The sequence below is a fragment of the Delphinus delphis genome, chromosome 11 (assembly GCF_949987515.2).
Source record: "Delphinus delphis chromosome 11, mDelDel1.2, whole genome shotgun sequence".
NCBI classification, from domain to species: domain Eukaryota; kingdom Metazoa; phylum Chordata; class Mammalia; order Artiodactyla; family Delphinidae; genus Delphinus; species Delphinus delphis.
The window spans coordinates 97,278,115-97,306,021 of record NC_082693.1 but is presented as its reverse complement, the minus strand read 5'-3'; the positions used below and the strand labels follow the sequence as shown (position 1 = coordinate 97,306,021).

The 27,907-nt window shown below is 53.3% G+C and overlaps 1 protein-coding gene across 1 annotated transcript; it reads left to right on the top strand.

The window, feature by feature from the left end:
• LOC132434350 (uncharacterized) lies at positions 1-26,010 on the top strand. Its single transcript, XM_060026003.1, is given in 5 exon segments — positions 1-292; positions 295-411; positions 498-673; positions 912-949; positions 25,788-26,010. Coding segments are annotated over 5 exon segments (846 nt in total).
• Positions 26,011-27,907: the final 1,897 nt, after the last annotated feature.

The window sequence follows — 27,907 nt, the reverse complement described above, 5'->3', positions numbered from 1 at the left end:
ATGAGATCGTGGGCCGCGGGAGATCACTTGGCATTGAAATGTGACGTTGCCAAAGAACATGATGTTCAAAATACTTTTGAAGAGATAGAGAAAAATTTAGGTCGAGTTAATTTCTTGGTAAATGCAGCTGGAATTAACAGGGATAAGCTCTTAGGAAGGACAAACGCCGAAGATATGCTATCTCAGCTTCATACTAACCTCTTGGGCTCCGTGCTGACCCGTAGAGCTGCCGTGAAAACAATGATTAAACAGCAGACAGGGTCCCTTGTGAATGTGGGAAGTACTGCGGGTGTAACGGGCAGTCTGGCCAGTCCGTGTACAGCGCCAGTAAAGGCGGGCTAGCTGCGCTCTCACGCGCTCTTGCTAAAGAGGTAGCAAGAAAGAAAATTAGAGCGAATGTAGTTGCACCAGGTCAGTGGAAACTTCTTTTTCCTTTTAATTTATATGCATCTATGGCTTTTTACAATAATAGTAAAGACTGTTCTTGTGTCTGTAAGTACGTCATCATCATCAGGTACTTCTCAGAGGTGCTGGGACAGGAGAAGGGGACCCGCACTGTTACTCGGTCCTGGAGCAGCGCCGCCCGGGAGGGCGTGACCTCGGTCTGATGGGACTCAGGGGGCCGGGAAGCTGCATCTGTACTAAAACCAGAAGAGAAACTTCTCATTTAAAAGTGAGTCGTACTGGGCTTCCCTGGTGGCGCAGCGGTTGAGAGTTCGCCTGCCGATGCAGGGGACACGGGTTCGTGCCCCGGTCCGGGAGGATCCCACATGCCGCGGAGCGGCTGGGCCCGTGAGCCATGGCCGCTGAGCCTGCGCGTCCGGAGCCTGTTGCTCCGCAACGGGAGAGGCCACAACAGTGAGAGGCCCGCGTACCGCAAAAAAAAAAAAAAAGAAGGGGAGTTTTAAAAGTCAGTTGTATTTAAGTTAAGACCTCTCAGGAGCTGGATGTAAGAATTTCATGTAAGTGGGGTGGGGCGTGCTGGTGGCGTACACCCTACCGTGGAACGGGTCCGAGTTGTGTCTCTTTGGAGAACTGTGTCCATTTTGTCTTTCTCCTCTTCTTGGGATGTTTCATTGATTTGCTCCTCGCGGGGATACAGTATTTGTTAATTTAGACTTTGCCAGTTTGTCAAAGCAGAACTTTCCGAGTAATGCGTCTTTTACCTGCTGTATTCCATACGTCTAGAGTAAAGCAATAACACATCTTTATATCTAAAATATCTGAATAGCTCTATCATGCAATGTGCTTTTAATAACAGCGTGAACCAGAGGAGATAATCCCACAAGGCTATGTAGATGATGTCATTTGCACATTTCACGCAGTAATCCCCTACAATAACTGACGTACTGATGACCTCAGAGACACCGCTGGTTCGGTTCCAGGCACCGCAGTAGAGTGCATGTTACAATGAAGCGAGTCAACAAACCTTTTGGTTTCCCAGTGCATAGATAAGCTATGTTTCCACTATACTATAGTCTCTTAAGTGTGCAGTAACACTATATCTATAAAAACAGTGTTCATACCTTAGTTGAAAAATATTTTATTGCTAAAAAATGCTAACCATCATCTGAATCTTCAGTGGTCAAGTTGTAGTGCTAACATCAAAGATCACTGATTACAGATACCACAGCAAATACAGTAATAATGAAAAAGTTTGAAATATTTTGAGAATTACCAAAATGTGACACAGAGACATGAAGTGAGCAAATACTGTTGGAAAAATGCTGCCGATAGACTTGCTTGATCCAGGGTTGCCCAAAACCTTCAACTTGTAAAAAAAACACAGTGTCTGCAAAGCGCAATAAGACGAGGTCTGCCTGTACTGCAGAAAGCCAGTGTTTGTACAGAGAAAGAATGACCAGAGGTCACCTATGTTTGTTTTCAAAATGGAGAAGACACCTTTCACTGGGTGTCACTGTGCCCCAGGGAGCTACCCCGTATTCACGTGAGAATTTCAACACAAAGAAGAATTTGAAGGAAAAACGTTATTTCACAAAGACTCAGGAGGAAGAAACATCTTTTGAAAAGTCACTCTGGGAAGTAGTAGGTTGTAACAGTGATTTTAGCTGTGGTTGCCTCTTTAGTGAGCAAACGGGGCGCTCTGAGGCCTGCTGTGTGATGGTGCGGGGCGGGAGGGGGGCAGTGGCGGCACCTGGTAACAGAAGTGAGGGCACGCAGGCCGGCCGCCGCAGGTTCTAGCCCGTGTGCGGGAGGTATTCCTCCGAGGAACTCAGGCTGCTAAAATCCGACCTGTTTGGGAGTGGCCGACAATGAACGTGGTTAGAGAGGTGGGAATTTAAGGAATCTTCAGGAGTAGAAGTCACGGGGCGGGAGGCGGGGGGTGGGGGGGTTGTGGGGGTGGTGGGCTCGCAGTAGAGCTGGCCGCCTATGGAGAATCCATCGGGAACACTGGTGTTCTTGTGAAGCCTGTAGGAAGACCAAGCCAGCAGGGCGCAGGTCCCCTGGAAGACAAAGCGAAGGTGATGTGGGCTCGGTACCGCGGCAGTCAGAGCCTCCTGAAGAAGGCGAGGGGGGCGTTTCACAAAGTGCACCTGTTCCTTTCACTGTGCTGACTTGGGGCACTCCACACGAGTTGGAAATATTGATGGATTAACTAGGACACAAAGCCGGTTTAGCCTGGTTGGTCTGTTACAGGTAATTGGAAAATACTGAAACAGAATGATGGGAATTAAAGTTTAGGTTGCTAAAGGCTAAAGAAATTCTCCAACTTGTGCTAAGACTTTAAAAATAAATTCGAATGTACAACTTACAGCTTGGTTTGTTGGTTTTCAAATGAGTTGCCCCAGTTTGTAACCAAGTTTATTCCGTTTGGTAGCCATCTGCACGCATGAACACAAAGTATTCTACAAACAACTGAAGCCCCATTTTAAACTTGGATTTCCACGGTGTGCCGAGTGACCTTCAGGGCAGAAGGGAGAGGGGGTGGAGTGACTGTGGACGCACTCCTTCGAGGCAGAGCTACAGAACCAGCCTTTGCCTGGACCAGAACAGGTGCAGGATTAGGAGGAAAAACTTCTGCTGAAGCACAATTCAAAAAGGTTAAATTGCCCCAAAGCTCCAGTTTTAGACACACGTCTCCCTTTCTGATGGGCACACGTTTTGAGCCCCCCGGGAGTAACTGAGACAGCCAGCGAGCACGCAGGCACCAGAAGACAGCACCGTGGGTGCGCGGAGTCCACAGGATGGTGGGAGCAGCTGCGAGCGCTTCAGAGTATGTACGTGAAAACGTATCAGATGCTCCCAAACGTGAAAGGCAAAGTCCCCGGGACTGTCCTGTTGGAATAGGCCAGAACCACTGAGGGTGCGAGTACTAACGACGGTGCTTCTGAGTCAGAAACATACCAGGTAGCGTCCCTAGGTGTACAAGCCAGTTAAGCACGTACAAAGTTAGTACTGGTCCAGTTAGAAATACAAAATGAAAATTATGGAAACTGCCTCAAATATCTGGGATGCCACAAATTTACAAGCAGACCTGGGTAAAAAAGTAGACTCTAGTTTTAAGAAAACATTGCAGTTCAAATACAGTCTCAGGTCCCAGTGGTAGCCTCAGAAATCACGTGTCTGGAGAGTAGAACCGTTTATATGTTTGTACAATTTGCAGATAACAAAATAAACAAAAAAGTAGAAAAGAAAAGAAATATATATATATATATGCTGACAGGTTTTTTTCCAAGTCCTTATACTTTTTCTTGTTTTACTGTACTGGCTTAACGTTGAACAGATGTTGTGACGGTGAGTACCCCTGACCTGTTCCTGACCTCAGGGGGGTATGTTTTTAATCTCTCATCATTAAGAATGATGTTTGCTGAAGGCACTATAGATGCCTTCTAACAGATTAAAGAAGTTTCCTTCTATTCCTAGATTGCTAAACATTTAAAAAAATCATGAATAGGGCTTCCCTGGTGGTGCAGTGGTTGAGAGTCCGCCTGCCGATGCAGGGGACGCGGGTTCGTGCCCCGGTCCGGGAAGATCCCACATGCCGCGGAGCGGCTGGGCCCGTGAGCCATGGCCGCTGAGCCTGCACGTCCGGAGCCTGTGCTCCGCAACGGGAGAGGCCACAACAGTGAGAAGGCCGCGTACTGCAAAAAATAAAAAATCATGAATAGTTGCTGAATTGTATCAAACGCTATCTCTACGCCTACTGAGATAAACATATAATTATGTGTGTATTATATTCTTCTAAAGTGGTGAATTTCACAGATTGACTGTCAAAAGTCAAACCAGTTTTGCATCCCACAGTAAACCCAACTTGATCATGATGTACTGTTCTTTGTCTATATAGCCAGATACTATTTGGCTAATATTTTGTTTAAGATTTTTGCATTTTTAATTTTTGGCCTTTAATGTTTTCCTTTTGTGTTAGTTACATATTGTTGAATAAAAACTTGCACTAAAGAATATTGGTTAAAACACTAATCTTATCTCTAATGGATTCTGCGGGTCAGGAATTCAGATAGGGCATAGCAGGGACAGTTTGTCTCTGCTCTACAATGTCTGGGCCCTCAGCTGGAAGACTTGGAGGCTGGGGACAGGATTCACGTAAAATCTCAGTCACTTACAGGCTGACTGTTGACAGGGGACCTTGCTTGTGCTCCCTCACAATATGGTGGCCTGAGGCCAAGAGCAAATGTCCCAAGAGGGAGAGAGGAAGAAAGAGTGTGAGAGAGGCAGTGAGGCATATGCTCTATTCTTTTTTCCTTTGTAGACCTAGCCTGGGACCTGACATAACATCACGTCTGCAGCTCTCCATTGGTCAGGGAGGTTACTAGACTCCTCCCAGGTTCAGAGAGAGTGAGAAGAGGGTCAACCTCCTTGTAAGAAGACAGGGCAAACATATTGGTGTGTCTGCCTTTGGAAAATACATTCTTCCCCCTTTCTTGTAAAGTTCTTCTCAGTTTTAAGTATGAAGGCTCTGCTTTGCCTCTAAAGCAAGTAGGAAAAGATTCCCACTTTTTTATTCTGTGTGTAATTTGTACGTGACTCATGTTATTTCTTCCTTAAATGTTTGGAAGCATTCATCACTGAAGCCATGTGGGCCTGGAGAGTTCCTTGTGAGAAAGTTTTAAATTATAGATCAAATTCTTTAATAGCTATCAGACTATTCAAACTTTTTATCTCTTCTTGGTTAGTTTTGTTTTTCTAGGAGTTTGTCCATCTCAACTGAAATTTTAAATTTACTGCCGAAAAGAGGTGTTCACAGTATCCTTTTTTAATGCTGGAAAGGTCTGTAGAGATGTCAGCTTTTAATTCTTGATACTGGTTTCCATGTTCATGATCTGTCATGTTAGGGATGTATAAATTTAATTATACATTTGAGAAACAAACTTAATACTTGGTGGATTTTCACTATTCCATGTTCATTTCCTATTTTACTATTTAAGATCTCTCTCTCTCTCTTATTTTTCCCTCTTATTTCTTTGAGTTTACTTCGTTTTTGTTGTTTTACTGCTTCTTGAGATGTTTATTTAGACAATTTCTTTTCAGCCCTTTTCCCCCTAAAATATAAGTTTTGAGACTATCAGTTTTTCTCTGAGTTCTGCTGGAGGTTCATCCCTTATTTTGATGATTCACTTTTATTATTGCCCATTTCAAACTACTTTCTCATTTTCATTGTGATTTCTCGTCCAACTCACTGAATTTAGAAGTATATTTAACTAGTTTACAAACGGTGGGCATAGTCTAGTTGCCTTTTTGGTTTGGATTTCAGTAAAATTCCACTGTAGTCAAAGAACATATGATTTTAATTAAAGGACATTCGTTGAGACTTGCTTTATGACCTGCATGTAATCTAGTCTTGTACATGTACCAGGTGCGCTCGATAAGAACGTGAATTCTGCTGTTTATTTTTACAATGTTCCTTATATGTCAGTAGATCAGGTTTATTCATCATATTGTCTAAATTTTGTATATCCTAAGTTTTTGTCTACTCATTCTGTTAATTACTGAGAGAAATGCACTGCACCACCCCCCACACGACCGCTGCTTTGTCTATTTCCTCTTTTGGTTCAGTCCAGTTTTTGCTTTATTTATTCTGAGATTATGTTATAAAGTGCATACAAATTTACAATAGTTTATCTTCTTGGTTAATTGTCCCTCTTTACCTCTATTTATGACTTTTGCCCTAAAGTCTACTTTGCCCGATGTTATTATAGTGAAACCCACTCACTTGGTTAGAGTTTTCACGATCTTTTCCTGTTCCTTTACTTTCAGCCTATCACATAAGTCCTTTTATTTAAGATGTCTTTTCCAAGCAGCATATGGTTGGGTTAAAATTAAACCAGTTTAAGTGAGATGATATTTGTCTTGTAAGAAAAGTATTTATTTTCTACTTATCCTACCTCTTTTATATTTCTTCACTCACTTTCTTAATTTTAGAAAAATCAAAAAATTTTTATTATTCAATTTCCTCCTTTCCATTAGCTTGCTAGTTATCCTTTCTTTAATTGTTCTGTCAGTGGTTACTCTAGAGATTATACCATGCAAAGTCAAAGGACTTGTTATAGTCTAATTTAAGTAACTATTTTTACCGCTTCCTAGAAAATGCAAAAATGCAAGGGCCTCAGAGCATTTTAACTTTATTTGCTCCTTCTGTATATTTTTCTTATTGTTCCGCTGTACCCACGTAGTCACACATTTACCTCTTCTTCAGCTTTTCATTCTGCCTATATTGTTATGTGTCTGCCTGAAGAACTTCTTTTATGGTATTTCTTTTCTCGAAAGTCTACTGAGAATAAATTCTTCAAGTTGTATTTTTCTGAAAGGATCTTTATTTCACTTTTGTTTTTGAAAGGAATTGAATATTTTCATAAGGTATATAATTCTCGGTTGGCATTTATATTCTTTTAGCACTTTAATGAAAGATGCTCTTCCATCGTCTCCTGGGTTGCATCATTTAGTTCAAGGGTCACCTGTCGGTCTTATTGTTGTTCCTTTGAAGGTCATGTGTCTTTTTTTTCTGGCTGCTTGTAAGCCTTTCCCCTTGTCTTTGGTTTTGTGACAGTGTGTTAGGGGTGACTTGGTGGCTCATTAAGCTTCTTGAATCTTGGCTTAAGTTCATTCATCAGATTTGGAAAATTCTTGGAAATTATTTTGTCATGCATTGTTTCTGTCTAATTCATTTCCCCTTCCTCCTTCTGAGATTCCAATTATATGTATGTGTCTCTTATCATCTTTTCTGTATTGGTCCTTCTTTTGTCACTCTGTGCTGTAATATAGATTTTTCGCACTCACTCGTTTTCCAGTTAATTAATTCTCTATTCTGCCTAGTCCACTTTGCTCTCAACCCCATCAACTGAGTTCTTATTTTCAGTTATTATGTTTTTCAGACCTAGAGTTTCCTTTTGCTTCTTTTATTTATTTATTTTTTAATCCTGGCTTTTGGCTGAAATTCTCCGGCTTGTCACCAATTTTCTTGAATGTATTAATCACAATAATAGTCATCTCTTTGTCCAATAACTTCAGGATTTGCATCATCAGTGGGTCATTATTTTGTCTGTTTTTTCTCTTGTTCCAGTTATTGGGATGCCTGGGAACTTTTAAATGAATATTGAACATTTTGTACAAACTCGCAGAGCCTCTGTATAATGTTATAATCCTCTCAAGAGGCTCGACATTCGCTTCTGGAGGCATTTAGAGTATGGAGAGAGAATATGAATCCACTCAAGGCCTGAGCTGATTCTCTGCTGGGGCTTAGACTTTCTCAGGCTGTGTTTATCTCTGACTTACCCTTATTCCTAGGACACAGCCACCTTCATGGGTCCAACTGTGTTGACACTCCTCCTTGGTGGTCCCTGAACTCCAATATTTTTTTTCTTCTCACGATCATAAACCTGCTGAAAGTTCTGCTTAGATTTTCAGTCTCTTAGCAGCCACTTTCTGCCAGCCTCATTCTGCTTAGGAGTCGGCAAGTTTCTGGAAGGGGAGGTGGAGAGAGTGAGTACTGCGCTCACTTCTCTGTGCTTCTCATCTCCTGGAATTTAGATACTCAGGTCCTGGGTACCCTGACAGCCCTCAACTCCAAGTTTCATCTCCCCAGCCCCGTGAGATTTCTAAGAGCTCGGATTAGCCGCCACTGTCTGCCTATTTTTGTTTTGTTTTGTTTTGTTTTGGCTTAGCTCCTTGGGCCCTAAGAACAGCTGCTACAACTTGTCAGCTGTCTCTGGGGAAAATCAGGGGAGACGATCATCTTTGCCTTAATGAGTTTCCCTTCTCTCCGGGATTTGGCCCCTTCAGTCCTGGCAGCCTCTGTAGCTCTCTCAAGCCTTTAAACAGACGTGTCTTGCATTGTATCTCACTTTTCTCTTTGCTAGGAGATCAGGAAGGAAGGTAGGCAAGAGGCGATGCTGGCCTCAACTCAGCTGGTGGCAATGGAGATGGCAGAAGAAGATGAATTGAGAGAGATGCAGTTGTGGGAATTTGTTACAGGGGGAGGAGGAGTGCTGATAAGCGCAGATTGTTTGTGCCTCTGAGAAGCTGGGCACAAACTCACCAGCACCAGGCTTCTGCGGGCTCCCCTCTGGATGCCCAAACCTCTTCCCTATGCACCTCCCCCATTATAGCCCTGACCCCGCCGTGGGCATCTTTTGTGTCCTTGTCCACCTCCTTCACAGCTGGGAGCTCTGTGTTCCCAGCGTTGTCGGCACTGAGATGGTCACAGGTCACTGAGGGAATGAATTAATTAAAGAAATGCGAATTTGTCTAACAATGACCCGGGATGAGACTGGCATCTCCTGGGTCCAAAGGCGTCTGGCACCGACCACGGTGGTCCAGCTGGGTGTGCAGTGTGGCGAGGCTGGGTTCTCCTAGGAAGTGCTCCCCGGACCCCAGCCCTTCTGTTCCTCCCGGCAGCTGGCATCCCCAGACCCCACGCTGACTGGGTCACTGGATGAGTCCCAAGGCTATTCCCAAAGCAAACCCCTGGGCTCCCAACTGTGCCCAGCCCTCATCCTTGCCTGGCCAGGCCACATTCTCATCATCCCCACTCCCTTCTCAGGCCAGAGGTTGTGTGTGTCAGAGGCAGGCCTCTCCGTGGCAACGGGAGGGCTGGGGGAGTCAGGGTTTACAGCAGCTGGAGGAATAGAAGAGATGAACACTGCTGGTTCCCCCCCTTGGCGTCTCTTTCAGTGTAGGATTTAGACCAACAACAGAGACCACCCCTTGATACCCAGAGCTTCCCCCCACCTTGCCAGCCCCTCCCTGGCTGCCCATTCCTCTCTGCTGATCACGTAGTGAAGAGCTGGTCCAGCAAGTTGCCACACACCTCTGACCATCCGGGCTTTCTCTGCGCAGGGGAGCGAAGGTCCCCACAGGGCAGGGGCCGCGGGACAGAGGAAACTCACGGGAGAGCCAGCTGGGCTGGCACAGTGTGAGGGAAACTCCTTTTGGCCTCAGATGGAGACTTTCTGAGGAGCTGTGGATGGGTTTGAGTGGGCAGGGCTGGGAGGTGAGGTCAGAGGAGGGGTATATGAGGTCATGCGGCCTGAGGGTACTGGGCTAGGGTCTCAGGTGCTGGATTCCGGTTCTTTCCCGAAGCTCCAGCAGCTTCTGGCTCCAGGTCAAACTCCTAACCACTGCCCACTGCCTCTTCCAGACCCTGGCCACCCGATGGACTCCTCTTCACCCCTCAAAACTGCAAGCTGCCTCCTCTGGGAAGCCTTCCTCAGCCTCACCCCTCCGTCCCAGAGAAGGAACCATTCTTTCTCCAGGATGCCTCCCTGATCTGATTTCATGCTGGGTGGGCTGTCCTGGCATCTGTCTGCTCGGCCACCGCCCAGATGTGGGCACCTTGAGAGCAGTCTGCCTCAACCATCCCCGTGTTCCCAGCTCCCAGCTCCTTGCTTCTCTGAGGCTCAGCCATTCCCCTTAACTCACGGGTCACCCACAGGGCACGTCAAGGCCTTTGTCCCCACCGTGAGTGGCAGAGCCACCTGGATGGTGACCATCCAGGGCTTGTTTGCAGGCAGTGGAGCTATTTTCTAGGAAGCATATCTGGGGCTTCTCAGAATCAGAAACCGGAACCCGGCCAGGAAAGGGGCCAGGAACCAAGGCAGCCTGGTGGCTGGGGAGCCAGGCAGATCTGGCCGTGGAGCAGCCGGTCACATCCCCCAAGGCCACCCTGCGAGGCCTAGTACAAGCTGCACTCCTCACTTGAGCCACCGCAGCCGGTTCCCGGCCACCGAGTGGCGGCAAATGACCCCCAACATCCGAGGCATCAACAGATCAGAACCAAAGCCCATGCCTGAGGCGTCTGGTTTGGATATTGTGGGAGAAATGCCCAAAGTGCCTTCATGCTGACGGGGCCTGGGGTGCCAGGTGACGGGGGCTGGTGGCCAGAGAGAGGCTCCAACATCCAACCCAAGAGCCGTCAGGCCTAATGACATCACCCCACATAAAACCTTCAAACACTCTGGTTACCCTAGGGTAAAGACCAAACCTCTCAGCGGGACCAATAAGGCCCTGTGGGTTCCGGTCCAGCCCTTGACCACCCAGCACCCCTCCTTCTCTTGGCTTGGGCCACCCTGAGAATCCTTCATTGCCTCAAATACATCTTGAGGTCCTGCCTCAGGGCCTTTGCACAAGCTGTTTCCCAGCCTGAGAATGCTCTTCCCCACCCTCTCCATGTGGCCAGTTGATTTCTCCCCACCTTGGGGTCTCAGCTTAAATGTCCTTTGCTTAGGCCAGACTCCCCACTCTTCAGTTTGCAGCCACAGCTTATTGGTAATGAAAGAATTAAGAAGAAAATTAATTAAGAATTAACTCTGGATCAAAAGAGAGGCCACAGTGTCCTTTGTCCTGAGCTATTTCCTGTGAGACTCGTTGCTTCCTCCAGCAGGACCCTTCTTGTTGCAGAGAATGTTCAGGCTCTTGGTCAGTTTTCCTTTGGTTGTCCCTGAGGTCATCACCAACCACATTTCTAAGCCTTGTCTCCCCTCGCGGAGTCTGCGAAGTGCCTGCCTCCCAATCCAAGTCTTCAGGAAGGACGTGGGCTCTCTGCATCTGGGCAACTTTGCGGGTCAGTCAGCTGCTCTTTGAGGCCTGTGCTGTGCAGAGGGGGTTGTGGCAACTTAAACTTTTGGTGCGTAAAGAGTAATTTCCACACCAGTCTGCCCTGAAAGCAACTACCCCAATGCACAGAAGTCTTGAACACTCACACCAGATACCCAGTGTCCCAATCAAATATTAATGGCTGCATCAGTCAGCTTCTGCTGTGTAACAAACCGTCCCTACTTTTGTGGCTTTAACAACTGTTTGTTTAGCTCATGATTCCGTGGGTTGCCTGAGAAGTTCTGGGTCTGGGTTGGCTTAGCTCACTTCTGCTGGGCAATCTACGCCTTGCGTTTGTGGTCAGCTGGCAGGTAGGTTGGTGATGGAATGACCTAGGATGGCCAACTCACATGTTCGGTAGTTGGCAGGTTGCTGGTTGGGGCACCTTTGTCTCCTCAATGTGGCGTCTCCAGCAGGCTGGCTCCGGCTCATTCACCTGTTGCTCTCAGCCTCCCAAGGGCATCACCAGGGCAAATCCCAAAGCCTCTGCTTGCATCATGTGAACGTCCCCTTGCCCAAAGCGAGCCCCATGGGCGAGTCCAGAGTCGATGCGGGAGGGACTACACAGATCAAGGCAAGAAGGAGGGGAAGAACGCGGCCAGTTTTGCAATTTAAGATCATTGTTATTTGTATAAGGAAGACAGGATTCATACAGTGGGTGGGGAAGTGGGTGGTGAGCAGTCCTCCCTGTGGCCATGCGCACCGTCTCGGTTGGTTGGTGGTGCCGGGGGCAGGGACACGTGCTAGCAACCCCCCAGCCAGGGTGCCATTGAAAGCCAGCCAGTGCCACTAAGTGAAAGAAGCCAATGTGCAAAGGTTACCAACTGTGGGATTCCAAGTCTATGACATTCTGGAAAAGGCAGTACTATGGAGGCAGTGCAAGATCAGTGGTTGCCGGGGGAGGGGGGAGGGGAGGACAAAGCGGGGAGCACAGAGGATTTTCAGGGCAGTGAGGCTCCTCTTATGATGCTGTGAAGGTGGATGCGTGTCATTATACATTTGCCCAAACCCACAGAATGTCCAACACCAAGAGTGAACCCTGATGTCAGCTATGGGCTCTGGGTGACAGTGACGTGTCAGTGCAGGTTCATCAGTTGTAACAAATATACCACCTGAGGGGGGATGCTGGTAATGGGGGTGGCTGTGCATGGGGGCAAGTGAATCTATTAAATAAAAACCCAAACAGCCAACGCCACTTCAAGAGGACATCCAGTGTGAGGTGAAGGCAGTGCTGGGCAGTGCTGGTGAACAGAGAGTGAAGCCAGAACAGGAAGGAGCTGGGGGCTAAGAGGGGTGAGAGAGCGCGGGGCCCTTTGCAGTAGGGGAGCTGAGTCACAGACGCACAGGATGGGAGCGGCTGTGGCCCCGCCAGGGCAGCCGAGGGGAGGGGGAGGGGGCTCTGCCGTCTGTCTGGCTGCCTTCCACTCTCTGTGGCCAGCCCTCACTCTGCTGTGTGACCTTGGGGACTCCTTCAGCTTCTCTGTGCTTCCGTGGCCCTCTCTGGAAAGTGGGCCTGGTGATAGGCTCCACGGAAAGGGCCCTGGCGAGGATAAACAAGTGGCTACCTGGGCGCTTGGAGGCGAACCCCGCCCATGGTGCAGGTGCTAGAAGGAGCCAGCTTTATCACTGCGTTATTCTCACTGCTCTTCAGAAAGCACCTGCTGGTTCATTCCCTCATCAGTTTGGTGTACGTCCTTCAAGCTGACTCAGACCAGTGCCTGCCCTGAAAGAGCCCCCAGCCGCAGTGCCAGGGCCGAGACACGGGGAGCCCGGGGCTGGGAGGGGAGCCGGACGAGGGCCCCCCTTTCCCCTCCTAAAGCAGCAAAGGCCTCCCAGGGGCCGAGGAGTCTCAGAAACGCAGAGCAGCCCCGTGTGTGACCCTGAGCAGTGTCTCCTCTTGAGGCCTCAGGTGGACATCAGGCAGGAACAATGCATCCCTTTACCTGAGCCTCCGGCACCTCGTGCTGAGGACAAGGGACCGTGGCAGGAATCAGGTGCGGGGGAGCTGGGAGGTGCAGGGAGGCGGCTGGAGAAAGCTCAGCCGGGCTGGAGTCTCTCGAGCTGGATCCACAGACATGAGGAGACCCAAAGTCCCTTCCCGCCGACCTAGGACCCACTGGGAAGGCTGGGAGGTGCGGATGCCTGCCCGCCGAGGCCCCGGGAGGGCACCCCTGGCCGCCGTCTGCGTGAGCCAGGGCTTGAGGCAGGAACACTTCTCTCTCGCTTTACTTAATTTCCACCAGAAACCATGCTTTTTTTGGATCCACTTGGGCCAAACTGCTGAATTTCTGAACCGGCTTAGAACAGTGAGGGAACTCCGGTTCCCAGTGTGCCCCGCCCTCGCCCCAGGCAGCACGGGGCACGGCCACGCCCTCCTCAGGACAGCTGTGGCAACGCGGGCAGTGTGCGTGTGCGTGTGCGTGTCTGTGTGTGCCTGTGTGGGCATGCATCTGTGAATGTGTCAAGTGTGTGTGTCAGTCGATAGCTGGTGTGTTGGTCCACAGGCTAAGAAACAAAAGTGCAGATGGAAGCCCAAAGCCTCCCTTCTTCAAACATCAGGAGGCCACGTCGTTATTTCAAATCTGTCTCAAGTTTTCTGATGGCAAAAGAGCCCTTCCAGATGTGTGCTGACTCGGCTTCAAAGGCCTCATTACAGCGGCCCAGCTTCCGGGATCTCTGGACATGGAAGCGGGTGCCCCGGAGCCGGGTGGGAGCAGGAAGGATGCACGTGGGCGCTGACCTCTGGGAAGGGTGTTTTTAACCAGTGCACGGTCAGGGACCCTGCTGCGGGGCTGGGTCTTTGATGCCTGCAGCCTTTTGCCCAGGCTCAGCCCACAAGCCCACGTGCCCCCTGCACAGGGCTCTATTCCCTCTTCACCCCCCGCCCAGGGGAACCCCGTCCCCTTCCCGCAGGTCTGCTCTCCAAGCCCCAATCACCTGGCTGAAGGCTCTTCATCACCACCACTGCCCCCCTCAACAGACACGCCCACCACGCACTCAGCGTGGGTTGGGGGCTTGGGGGTGGAACCAGCTTCATTCTCCATTCTGGGCCCTCGCTCCCACCCGGCAGACTCTTCCCTCCCTCGCATGAACAGCGAGGGTATTTCCTATAGTTTTTCCAGGCACTTTTGGGTAATACGAAGTCCAGGCAAGTCTAATAATAAAACTTCAGAGCCTCGTGGAATTTAAAGCTCCTGCCTGGCCCCGCTCAGCTCAGCGTGGTTTAGGGGCCGGGGACGTGGTCAGTTTCTCCTCTGTCCCCCCTTCTCCCCCATTGCTGGGGTGCATCTTTTTTTTTTTTTGTGGTACACGGGCCTCTCACTGTTGTGGCCTCTCCCGTTGCGGAGCACAGGCTCCGGACGCACAGGCTCAGCGGCCATGGCTCACGGGCCCAGCCGCTCCGCGGCATGTGGGATCTTCCCGGACCGGGGCACGAACCCGTGTCCCCTGCATCGGCAGGCGGACTCTCAACCACTGCGCCACCAGGGAGGTCCATTGCTGGGGTGCTTCTTACCCCTCGGAGCTGGGCTCATGGCAGGGCTAGAGGAGGGCCAGGGAGGGTCTCCTGATGGGCATGGCCGTCTTCAGAGACCCTCCCCAAGGGCCCCTCAGCCTGCGGCTCCCTGGGCAATGCCCTGCCCTCTGCCCCAGCTTCCAGGATCCATGCTTTCTTCAGGGTCTAACTTGGACCCAAGAATGAGCCCCGTCATCCCACTGCTCCTCATGCGGTCCTGCCTCTTGGCTCCCCTCCAGCAGCCTCTTGTCCCCAGACCTGGATTCCCAGAGGACCCCAGGGGCACTGGTCAAGTCTGGGGGTGGTTTGCTTGCTAGCCCCACCCATCTTCCTCCAGCAGCTACTGCTACATGCCGTGCCTTTGTGCAAATTACAGCCAGGCCCCTTCCTCCAGGCTGACCCCCTGGCGTGGCTTGGCTTCGAGGCGTGGCTGGAGTCCAACCCCATTTGCATCCCCAGGCACAGCGATGGCTGCCTTTGGGGCCTGTGCCGGGGTCCGGGCTGGCTTGGGTGTGCACCGCCTCCAACGCCTTCACCCCGGGCTCTCTTGTCACCTTGTGCCCCCCCATCTCAACACTGACCACCTGGCCTGGAGACCACCGCTCCCACACAAGGTCTTAAAGGCAGACACTGCTTCCTGGACAGGAAGGCCTGGCGCACGGTGGGACCCCCAGAATATCAGAGTGACTTGGTGAGCAGACAACGTTCCATGAAATGGGGCCCAGGCCCATCTTGGGCCAGGAAGTCATAACCCTGGGGGGATGGGAGCAGCTGCTGCATCTCCGGGGATTGGGTTCCCCATGGGAAGCCACCCTCCCTACCCGTCCTGCTGCCTTGGGGGAGTCACATGACCCTCTTCCCCACACCCAAGGTAGAGGGGCCCTACCCAATTCCTCCTTCCTTAGGCCAGCCAGTCTCCCCGCAGGAGGTGGGATACGGCTGACCCCACTGCTGCCATCAAGAATAAGGGCAGGACGACGGCAGCAGCTGCTGGAGGGGAGGCCAGGGTGGAGGCAGGGCCCTGAAGGAGCACAGCCACCCTGGTGACTGACAGGCAGCATCCCCCGCTGGGCTCAGTCTCCTCATCTGTGAAATGGAGCGGTGAGTCAGGCCCATCTAACTAAGGAGGTTTCTGGGTCCGGGTGCTCCGGGGGCCCCCACACACTCTGTCCCTCCTGTGATGCTTGGTGGCTCTATCTGTGGACCAGCCCAGAGCAGGCGGCTGGCGCAAGCACTGGTTGCAACAGCGTCAGACAGGGAGCTCAGCGGGGATCCGGAACGCCCTGGAAGAACGCTGGGTGGCGTCCAGGCGCCGCCAACCCGCTCCACAGGGAGCCCTCGTTACCGCTCAGCTGTGTCCTGATCCCGCGGCCGGCCCTTGCACAGGGCTGGGGCTGTCCTGGGCAGAGGGGCCTCAGGATGTGGGCCTGCGCCGGCTCCTTCTCTGAGCCCTGGGCTTGCTGACGAGGCTCCCTAAGGCAGCTGCTTGGCCAAGGAGGGACGGGAGGCCCAGGGAGAGTGGCCACGCCTGGAGGCTGCCAGTCCTGTGGCCACTCATCAGCCGCTCACAGGACGCCCTCTCTGAGCCAGGCTCCAGGTGGAGTCGTCCCCGCCCTCCCAGAAGTCCACAGCACTAGAAACAGTGTCCAGTACTGACCAGTTCAGGCTGGTCCTCCCTGCCTGTCCCGCAGCCGCGCAGGGGGCTCGCGGTGGGGAGGTGAACTTGGAGACGCAGCAGGGAGCGGTGGCCTGAAGCGAGATCTTGATTCCCTGCCCAGGAATTGAACCTGGGGAGCCTGGATGAAAAGCAGGAATCCCAGCCACCACACCCCCTGGCTCTTGCCTCCAGTGAAAAATGCATTTCTCACGGAGGCAAAACTGTAAAAACAGGTACAAAGTTTATTATTAGAGACACAGCACAACAAGTGGGAGAGCACACAGAGAAGCAGTTTGCTTAGTTAAGACAGAAGCAGGGCAGAGATGCACACGGGGAGAGAAAGGGTGTGGGCGTCCCCCCTAATGAGGAGGGGCCCAGTAAAGAGGTGGTGACGTCATTCATATAGGGCAGTTCTTCCGGGTTTGTTTACCTTTGGCCAATTACCTGGCTTCTTTTTCCACACGTGACCTGCCCTAGGACCCTCCCCAACACGCGTGCGCAAATTTTTTCCAAGATGGGTTACAGCCCACAGGCCTGTGGGACGGCCTTAGCATCACCTATTATGGGGTGGTGCCCCCACCTTTCTGACCCCCAAGGAGCCTTCCTGCGCATGTGCAATGTCTCCCTTGCCCTAAGGATGGGAGATATGTGACCACTTGATCTTTTAACAGGGTTTAGCCCCTCTCTGTCCCTGCCACAAAAGTGTCCAATGTCCAGTTATCTACCCTATTCCTGTTGTTTCTTATATCGAAGTGCAGATCTTGAAATACAGACAGGAGCCTGGTCACAAATATGTATTCTGGGGCCCGTTGGTCTCTTGCCTCTGGATATATAAACAGGGGGCTGGTAACGAATGTCTGGCCTGGAACCCATCTATCTCCTGCCTCAGAGGGAGCCCATTTTCCAGCTGAGGAAGGGAGCCCGGCCAGGCGTAGGGACTCACTCCAGACCCCACAGCTGCTCGCTCCAGCAGTCACTCAACACGTGTGCTGAGAGACAGGGTTGCCCAATGGTCACACACTCTGCCGCGGGGGCCAAAGTACCAGGGGTGGATCCTGGTGTCCCCACGTCCAGGCGTTCACCTTGGGCAAGTCACTTAGGCTCCCTGGGCCTCAGTCTCTTTGTCTGTGAAATGGGCCCGATCACAGCCCTTGCCACAGGTTTTGGGCATGAGGTGGGAGTGCAGAGTGGAGCTGGCACACTGCCAGTGATGTCAGCATTTGCTGTCACAGTCACCTGCCGTGCAGAGCCTGTGTTAGGTGCTGGGAGGGAGACAGAGAGAGGGACGGAGTCTGCCTTCAAGACACCAGGACACAAACCAGCAGGTGCCAGAGGAGAGGCCTCCTCCAGGAGGGGACGTGGATCAGGCCTCGGCGATCAGACCCCAAGACCTTTCCTCCCTCTCTATGGCAGATAGAAAAGGAGCGCTGCAGGAGTGGATGAGAGAGAACTCCTCTCTGATCTCTAGTCCCTGAGCCAGCAGAGATGCCCTCCAGATGCCTCCCTCATCACCGGCTCGCTTCACTTCCCGTGTTCCTTTTAAAACTTGTCTTCCTTTCTCACGTGGCCCTGGGCATGATTTTTAGCCTCATAAAATAGGAATAAAAATATCTATCTTACGTAGGATGCTAAGAAAAATAAACAAGATAACTATCAAAAGCGTTTATCAGAGCCAGGCCTCATACAGCCGTTCAGAATCCATTAGTTCCCTCCTCCCGTTTCCCTCTGTAATTTTCAGACGCACTGAGCTCAAGCAACTTTAGAGTCTGTTGGGTGGACCCGCATGGCTCACTTAACTGCTTCTCTGAATGATTTGCTACCATGAAGACCACAGCAAACATCTCTGTGCCCAGGGCTTCCCCATGGACCGTCCCTGGAGGCGGATGCCGGGGCCTGGGTGCGACAAATTCCAGCTTCGTGCCTGTCGGGAATGGTGGAAGGCATTTCCTTTGAGAAAAGCATCTGGGATGCTCTGAGTGAGAACGGTTGGGGCCGGCTCAGGTTGGCCCTGAGGGGCCCGGGGGCTCCACAGATGTCATGGAGTGTCCCACGGCGTGTACTGGTAGGTTGCAGGTGAATTCAAGCCCAAGAGGCTCTGATGGCCATTTGACTCTTCTAACGTCAATACTGGTTGTGATCGTTTGCTGGGGCCCCTGTCGACCGGGCGGCCTAAGCAACAGACATTTATTTTCCCACGGTCCCGGAGGCCTGAAGTTCAAGCTCGAGGTTTCCGCAGATTGGTTTCTTCTGAGCTTCTTTCTCTCCCCGTGTCCTCGTGTGCTCGTCCCTCTGTGCGTGTCTATGTCCTCATCTCCTCTCCTAATAAGGACAGCAGTCCTACTGGATTGGGGCCACCCTAATGACCTCGCGTAAGCTTAATCCCCTCTTCAAAGGCCTTCTCTCCAAATAGTCATCCGCTGTGGTACTTCAACATATGGATTTGGGAGGGGACACGATTCAGCCCAGGACACTGGTGATTCATCGTAATTCTAGAATTCAGGGATCACTACCCCGGTAACTCCTATAAAAACAGTCCCCCAACGCCAAGACTTCCGCCTCCGACGGGAAACCGTGGCTGGAGAGACTGTCACTTGTCTATGGTCACACAGCCAGCCGGGGGCTGAGAAGGACTTGGGCCAAGGCCTGGCTCATCCCCGAGTCCGTCAGCTTTCCACGTGCTACAACAGCTTCGTAAAATGGTCAGGGAAAGTTCTGGACTTCCGACAAGCCGCCTTCAGGGGCTGGGACACGGCGAGTTGCTTTATATCAGGTTGTCTGTTCCAGCCGGGGGCCCGGTCCTGGAAGGCGCTTGAGGAGACAGAACTTCAGACCTATGTATCTCGGCACCGCGGTGCCCCACCCCTGCCCGGCACACAGCAGCTGCTCGGGGATTGCTGGACGGACCTGAGGATGACGCAGGCGCGGTCGCTGCCCTGGGGGAATGCACTCACCCCGCAAGAGGGCGGCGAGCCAGCCGCACGTCCCAGCAACGGGGACATGCAGCCAAGAGCCAGGCGCTTCTCCCCTCTGGTTTGGGCCCCGCCACCCTCCATGCAATGGCCTCTGCGCATCTGCTGGCAGGGCTCAAGCTAATTCCGAAGCGCTCAGCTGTCCCGGAACTGAGTCACGACAGAGGTTCGTGGGATTCCTCGGCAGCAATCTGGCCCCCATGTGTTTTTGCCGGTCCCCAGCGGTGCCAGTGGCTCAGCTCTTTGCTACACCACCCAGAAATACCCAGAGAGGACGCATCCTCTTGGAATGAAAGGCCCCGCTGGCCCCAGCTCTGAAGTCCTCGCCACTTGTGGTCCCAGCCTGCTGCCAGCTGTGAACAGCCTAACAAGACGGCCCCGTACGGCCGGGAGCTGCAGTAGCAGAGAACATGTGTCTTTGTCCCAGTTGGAATTTTCTCCCCAAATTACATTGGATGCAGTGGGCCTATATGTGGCAGCTCAGCTTACAAACCCCCAGGCTCCGGGGCAGCGGATCGGGGGAGGGTTCATAACTGTCAAACCCCTCGTATGTGCAGTCGCTGCTCCTGTGTGTTCTCAGTCAGCACCAGGGGCCCCACCTAACAGACGGAGAAACTGAGTCAGCGGGTCAAAGCACAGCCCCGATCGCCTTCTTCCTGGTCCCAGACATTGGACTTCCCATCGCCACGTCCCGGGACATCTCCGAGCCCTGCCCAGTCCCCAGAGAGAGCTGCATATTCACACTATGGCACTCGACCTCTTTCTCCTAAGGGTCTCCCCTCCACCTGACAGACTCCCTCCTGGACCAAACTTCCATCAGGCTTCCCGAGCCCTTTCCTCCTTGACCCTGACCTGCCAAGCCCAGTTTCAGCCAGGAATCCTGCTAAGCCAGGTTATCAAGGATGCCCTCCCCCATATCTTCATTCTCCCGACCCTTGGTATCGAAGTCCTTGACCCTTTAGCCAGAATCCTTTGGGGCCAATTTAGCAAGAATTCCCCTACCCGGGAAATCTAATCAAGTCTCTCTTAGTAATTTTCCACCCGCTGATCCCCTCACTCTGCTCCTTGGCTGTACGTCCCCAGCTGTCCTGCTGTATTCGGAAATTGAGTTCAATCTCTTGCCCCTAACGCAGTAGCCTTGAATAAAGTATTCCTTGCCATTTTTAGCAGAAGCCCGGTGCAGTTTTTCTCCTTACCACGCACCCTTTGGCCCCCACCGATCTGGCCATCCTCCCAAAGCTGCTCAGCTCTGAAATCTTACTCTGGGTCTTGGTCCACAGCAAACTTGACAATCAGAGCCCTGACTTCACTTCCTGCTGCCCTCCCGGGGGGGGAGCTGTCTCATCTCTAAGCTCCCGGCACCGTAGTTCACGTCTGTAAAATAGGAACCGGGGAGAGGAGAAACCGCACTCACCGCGCACAAGGCAGCCCTCCGAGCAGAACATGTGTTCAGCAAATGGGCGTTTCTTTCCCCTCCTCTGGCTCCTGTTTACAAGATGCCTTCAATCTGGCAGCAGAGAAAGATTCCACGTTGCTGGGATGTTGTCTTCCAATGGGGAGAACAAAATCCCAGGTGGCAGGCGAGGGGCGACTCTCCGAAATGGCGACATCTGTCCAGCTCCAGCGTCCCCATTTATCGCTCTATTTCGGCGCTCAAAAAGGACAGGCAGGTGGCCAGCCGCAGAGCTGAAACTGAATAAAAGAACCGGGAAGCTACTGGATGGTCCAGGCTCGGCCCGGCTGGGTGTGCGTCTTCAGAGAGATTGCTTTGGCTATTCGTTTTCTCCTCGACTGGAACAGCAGGGCAGGGGGTCATGAAAGGGTTTAGATGTTTGTCCAGAGTTTCTTTTCTTATCCTCAGGCATGCAGCTCTCAGAACCGGCCGAAATGTCGGCCACAAGCCTGCCCTGCTCAAGTGCCTCATGGGACATCTGGGTCCTTACCTTGGTTGGCTTTGAGGATGGGGCCTGGGTACTGGAGACGCTTAGCAGGGTGACTACTCCAAGCTCTTCTGGGGGATAGGCCCTTGGTGGCCTGCGTTATTCATGCAGGGAGGCAGAGGCCCAGAGAAGGTCAAGGACCAACCCAAGGTCACACTGTGCTGTGGGAGCTGGGAACCTGGATGCCCAGATTCCCTTCCTTTTATGCCCTTTTCAAAAGTCACCTACTCTGTGAAGCCTTCCCTGCACCCATCACCCTATCCAGATAGGCCGGATCTGGTGCCCTCTGGGCCGCCGCAGCCCATCAGCGTCCTGTCATCAGAGCCCAGATCGTGCTGCACTGCGATCACCATTGGTGCGCCTCCCTCCTTGGGGGCAGATGCGTCCAGGCACAGAGGCGGCAACAGTGACTGTGAATGGATCACGGTGCGCACATCTGGCCCTCTCCTACAGGCCGTCTCCTCTCCTGCACACAGCAGTGAGCAGAGGCCCCACCACGAGGCTTTCTGATCTCGACAGCCAGCTCAGACCTGCCAACTGACAGCTAATTACAATCATGCTATTAATAACAACAATAATAAACATAACCACAGCACTGCCGCCACCAATTACCAAGCCTTACCACGAACCAGGTGCGTTGACACTGTATTTAATTGAAGGCTTGTGACAGCCGTGGGAGGTGGGTATTATTATCCTAATTTTTCAAACTAGGAACCAGGGACTGGAGAGCTGCCTCTTTGTTTGATGAGCGAGGGTGTCCCTCCCAGACAGACAGTTCCAGACTCGGTGGGGCTGCAAGTGGAGCCGCCGGGTGAGGGCCGGGGGCCGGCCAGTTCGAGCTTGGCAACGGCGTTAGTGTCCTGGGGCTGCTGTGACAAGGCACCGCGGACTGGGGGGCTCAAAACAACAGACATGTGTGCGGTCACAGTCTGGAGGCCAGGATCTGAGATCAAGGGGTCTGGTTCCTTCTGAGGCTCTGAGGGGAGATTTGGGCCAGGCCCCTACCCCATGTTCTGGGGGTTTCTGGCCACCTTTAGCGTTCACTGGCTTGTAGCCTCAGCACCCCCATCTCTGCCCCCATCTTTACATGGCCTTCTCCCCGTGTACATGTCTGTGTCCAAACGTCCCCTTTTTATAAGGACACCAATCATGCTGGACCAGGGCTCACCCGACTCCACTATGACCTCATCTTAATTACATCTGCAACAATCCTATTTCCTGATAAAGGGCCACATCCTAAGGTGCTGGAGGTTAGGACTTCAACGTGTAAATCTGGCGGGGGGGGGACACAGTTCAACCCGTAACAGCAATCCAAGGGCACCCAAAGGGTTGCTGCTGGTAATTGGGGCCAGCCACAGGCTCAAGGAGGCCAGGCTGCGTGCCACGTGGGCCCTGGGGGCAGGCCAGCTGGAGGAGGGGCCCGATGGGAGCTCTGCAGGCACCAGTGTGCATGAGGAACCAGCAGCTGGTCATGGAAGTGTGGCCTTGGTTCCCCTCCTACCCCGCTCCTCAAACCAGAAACCTGGGGTGGTCTCCGCCCCTCCCTCTCCTTCAGCCCCCAGATCTGACCCCCCACCCACATAAAGAACTCTTGAGTCTGTTTGCTCTTCACAAATAAGCAAGTGCATATATAATATAGCAGACAGCAATAAATGTCTCAGGGAAAAAACGCTGAGAAGGCAGGTGGCAAGCTTCAGGAGGTGAGGGGTGCTCTAGAGAAGGCTCTTCTTGAAAATGACATTTCAGCCAAGGCAGGAAGGAAGGAGAACGCCAGCTCCGGGCATATCTGGGGACAGCAGAACTATCTGGGAAGCAGGACCAGCCAGTGCAAAGGCCCTGAGGCAGGAGTGGGCTTGCTGGAGCGGAGGAAGAGTTGGTGGGAAGGGTGGGGGGAAGGGTTACCTCGTGTGCCCCTGGCCCAGGACTCAGCCTCTGACCCGACCTGGTTCTCCCTGTCAGGTGGCATGAAAAGCCTCAACATTCGAATCCCAGTCCTGTCACATCAAGGCCCCCAGGCCAGCCCTCTCTGCACAGCACTCCTGGCTCCCAAAATGGCAAGAGCAAACAGTGCATGATTTTCATTATTGAAGTCACTTTATATAACAATATCATGAAACCCTGGGGAAGAGCAGTGAAGAAAACCCCCAGAAATAATGAGATAAAGACGACGAAGGCCTCACTATGAATAGAAACCCCATTTGCAAAAACCGCTCAAGGGATCACAGTACTTCTAAATCTTCCGGTAGCTTCTGTCTAACTGCTACGAAGTGCTGTTTTCTTCCTTATGGTTTGATCAACCAGTTTAGATGTATTACTGCGCTCGACTCCGCCTTGATTTCTGATAAATGAAACAAAAATATTTTTAAAACACTTGCACAGTTGAGAGCGGCGTGCCCAGATCCCTGCCCACGTCCTGCCCGGTGTTTCTGCAGAATCCTGGTTGGTTCGTTCATTTGGCAAATTTTTGCTGAGGGCCTACTGTGTGCCAGGCCCCAGGGGCACAGCAGATACAGTGCCCAGCCCTTGGCTGGTGGAATTTCCAGATCGAAGGGGATTTGTAACAACAGAACAAAGGACCAAAGCGTCCAGACGATCAGAAGGCACTTTGCCCGTAGCGGGAGAAACAGAAACCGAACTGAGAAAAGGAATCTTGATGGGGGACCGGCAGTGAGACCCCCTGAGGCCTTATTGAAGAGCTGACATTTCAGACAGGATTTGACAGAAGTGAGCCGAGTTTCTGTATGGGTCCCAGGACCAGTGCCCTGCGGGGAAGGGTGCTGTGAGGAGGCTTTGCTCTGGGTGCCGTGGGGCCCTGGAGGGTGTGAGTCCCATGGCTATCATTGACTGGCCCTGGTGAGTTCTCAGAGGGACAGACGGGCATCCACCCACAAAGCACCTGCCACACACCTGTTGGGAGGCAGAGGGAGTGGAGGTGGGGGACCACCTGGTCTCCACGAACAGGGATTGAGCTGCCAGCAACGTGTCCTTCATGAAGCTCAAATCTCCCCCCGCCCACCCCCTGCCTCAATCCCCTGCCTTAGACACCTGGGGCCAGACTCTGGGCTGGAAAGGGACCCTGCCCTGGCCCTGCCCACGGTCTGGAAATCTCCACGGCCAGCTCATGAGTCTCCATGTCAACACAGGCATCTCCAGGTCCCTAAGACCCAGGCCCAGGCAGGAGAAGGCCCAGGGCCCCGCACATCCCACTCCGATGGGCAGCGAGTGCCACCGGCCTGGCCACAGGGCTCCATGGTCTGGGCCAGGGACAGGGCCGCTCAGCCTGTGGAGGGAGAGAGGGATTGCGAGCCCCGGACAGAGGCAGGACCCTGCTGTGTTTCCCCCGGAGCGAGGAAGTAAGTCAGCAGAACCGCAGCCCCCTGGGCTCCTAACGCAAACCCCAGCCCAGCTGCCGCCTGTCTTGCATCCCCCAGCCTCCGTCGCCTCCATCGTGGTGGCTTCTCAAATGCGGATCCCCACCCCCGGGCCCTGATGCTCTGACATCCGCCCCTGGAAGACTCACTGTTGGGGTCCCTTGTTCTCCCTGGTGGGCTCTGGGCGCCATGCCTGGTCCACAGGACTCAGGTAGGCACCTTCGCAGGGACAACCGTGGGGGCGTCTCCATGTCCATCCCTGCTGTCTCTCCTGGCCTCTCCTGGAGGGGATCCCCGGGCACCCCGGCTCCAGCAACACAGGACAGACTCTCCAACCGGCCCCCGCCGGGCTGGAGGTGAAGGAGGCGGCAGCCCCCTCCCCTCGGGGACTCACAGTAGGACAGTAAGTCCCTCCAGCCTCTCTCTGTCCTGTTACGGTTGGGGACCCTGAGGTTCGGGGAAGGGTCCCTGCTCACTTTCTGCGTCCGGGGAAGCTGCACCACTGATACCTCACTGACATGTCGGTTAGAACTTCAGCCTTATTTGTCCAATGCTGGTGCTGGATGGACCCTGCACTTGGTGGCGGGGGGAGAGGGGAGAGGATGACCCCAGGCAGCTGTTGCAATTGTCAGTTATCCAGGTGAGAGTGACGGTGCGGTGGTAGTGGATGGAAGTGGACAGACTCCAGCAATGGTTAGGAGGTGGGGCCCACAGAGTCTGGGAGAACCAGGGGGAGGCATCTGATTGGAGGGCAGGATGCAGCAGGCGCAGTGGAAGGGGACGGGCTCGGGGCAGGAGGACGCAGAGTTCCACCACAGACTTCCCTGCAGACCCGGGGGCCTGAGGACCTGGTGATGTGGTTTTGCACTCAGGAGAGATTTAGACCCAGAGATTTGGTACTTGGCGGTCCACAGATGGACAAGAGAGGGAGGAAGAAGAAGTGGCAAGGTTATAAATATAACCAAGAATCAATCCCTCCCTACCAGCTTCTCTCCAGGTGGAGCAATTCCTGATCTGTAGTATTTACCGCTAAACCCTGTTGAATGAATGAATTCTTATTCCAGGCCACGGTGGGAGGGTTTTAAGCTGAGACCTAAATGCAGAAACTGGCCCTCATTACATTGATTGTGTAAAATGCCCCCGAGGGCGCGGGGTACGGAGATTGTCAGAGGGCTGGAGGCGCACACAGGTTGCTGCCTTGGGAAACACAGCGACCTGCAGGGCAAGGACCCCGTGGGGGCGGGCAGACAGCTGTGCCCTCTCCTGCAGCGGGTCCACAGGAGGAGGAAACCGTCCGTGCGTTTGCCAGCAGCTCAGGACTGTGCAGCCCCAGGGCAGGGAGGTGGATGGGCCAGAGAGCTACCGCCGGAAGCTGCAGGGCAGCCACACCTTCCCCTCCCGGAGCTACACAGTCTGTCTCTACCAGACCCAGAAACAGATAAACCCCAGCGTCATGAAACCCCGGGGTAGACACCGATCCACGTACGTGTGAGTCGCTGTTGCAACCTCCCCAGGAAGCAGGGGACCAGATTATTCTTGCTTGCCCCTAGGAATGGGGAGCTCTCTATCTGAGGGGACAGCCCATTCTGTCTCTCTCATCTCTGATAGTTGGGGCTATTCCTCCATCCAAATCTGCTCACACGGTCCCCCTGCCGGTCCCAGGCCTCTCCCTCAGAGTCACAAAGAGCACTTCCATTTCCTCTCCTCCCCAGACTGGCCTAAAAGGTCATTCCCTGTGCCAGTCACCACACCCAGCACTTCCCACAGGAAGCATGACGCCAACACCAAGCACCTACTATGTGCTTCCGAAGCACCTACCATGTGTCATTTTGCGTGCGTATCTCCCGCCACAGCGCTATGCCCCTGAGATGGGCCATAACCCCCATTTCATAGCAGGGGAAATGGGCTGGGAGAGGCCAAGTGACTGGTCTGAGGTCACATAGTCTGTGTGTGGTTTGTCTGGGGTTTGCCCCAGGCTATCAGGCTTCAGAGCAACGCTCTGAGCTGCTGGACGCTCCTGCCTGTTCCCACGGACGCAGGGGCGGCCACACGGGGCGCCCTCTCGGCAAAGCTAGACGGTGGCGGGCGGAGGCCTGGGGCGAGGGTCTCTGCCCTCCAAGTGCACTGGCGGGGGCCAGGATCGGGTGGGGGTCCCCAGGCCGGCTCCACACCCTGAAGAAAGGCATGTGAGTTTCCTCACCTGGAAAACAGAGACCAGAGGACAGGCGGCTGGCTGAAGGTCTCCCACTAGTAAGTGGCCGATCGGGGACCTTCCCCTGCTCCAGGCAGGACCTCCAGGACCGAAGCCAAGGGCTGGCTCAGCACTTTGGTTGATGGAAACCCTCCCTCCCCCTGGCTCCTCTCCTCCCGAACAGCTGGCAAGGCTCAGCCATGCCCCGAAGATGCCAGCAGCAGCTGGCCACGCCGCGGCGGGGCAGGACACGTACCCCCCTCTGCCACCTCGCACACACGCAGGGGAGGGAGGGCGGTGGCACGCTCGACTTCCCAGGCTATTCTTAGCTCCTCGGGACCCACAAGCAAGGTCACCCTGTTGTCTGCGAGACAGAAGTGACTCAGATTCAGACATACTGACAGAGGGCCTGCCCTGCTCTGGAAGGCGAGGCCTGTTCCTGGTTCCAAGAACCGACCGGGGCGAGCAGCTGGTGTGAACCCGGCCGCGAGACCCTTTCGCTGGTCTTGGTCGCTGTCGTTTAGTGATTCGACCGCGGATCACCTTCCTCCTGTAGGTGCCACAGCCCTGACCCCCGGGACGCCTGGAGTCACTGATGTATCCCAGCACCCAGGACAGTGCCTGGCACACAAGAAAGGCTCCGTCAATACCTGTTGAATGAACTGACTAGTCTGTGCACCAGGCCCAGTCTTATTTTTGAGAAATATACTGTCAGGTGGGGGGAGGCAGACACTTTATTAGTAATGATCATAGCAGCCATTCGCAAGCACCCCATGGTCAGGTGCTATAGTGAGCGTGGCCGCCTCATCCATCCTGGTGACAACCACCCAGGCGAGAAGTCTTGCTGAGATCCTTGTTTTACACATGGGAAGGCCGGCCACGGGGAAGCCAGGGGTCGCTTCCTGCAGGGACCCCAGAGCCCAGCTGGAAACCACTGTGGTGACTTGAAGATGGTGGGCAGTGATGGGAACCCCAGGGAAGAAGAGATTTCACTGGGCCTCCAGTGGACGGGGGGGACTGGCTTTCCAGAAGGGGCACTGCATAAACAATGACCCAGGAGCCTGAAGGCCCCTGTCATGGGAGGAAACCAGGGCCCTTTAGTGTGTCCACAGGCACTGGCTATGGAAGGCTGGGCACACCAAGAAGGCTGGGGGCCCATGGGCGTTCGGGGTCAGAGGAGGATTTGGGGCTGTTTTAG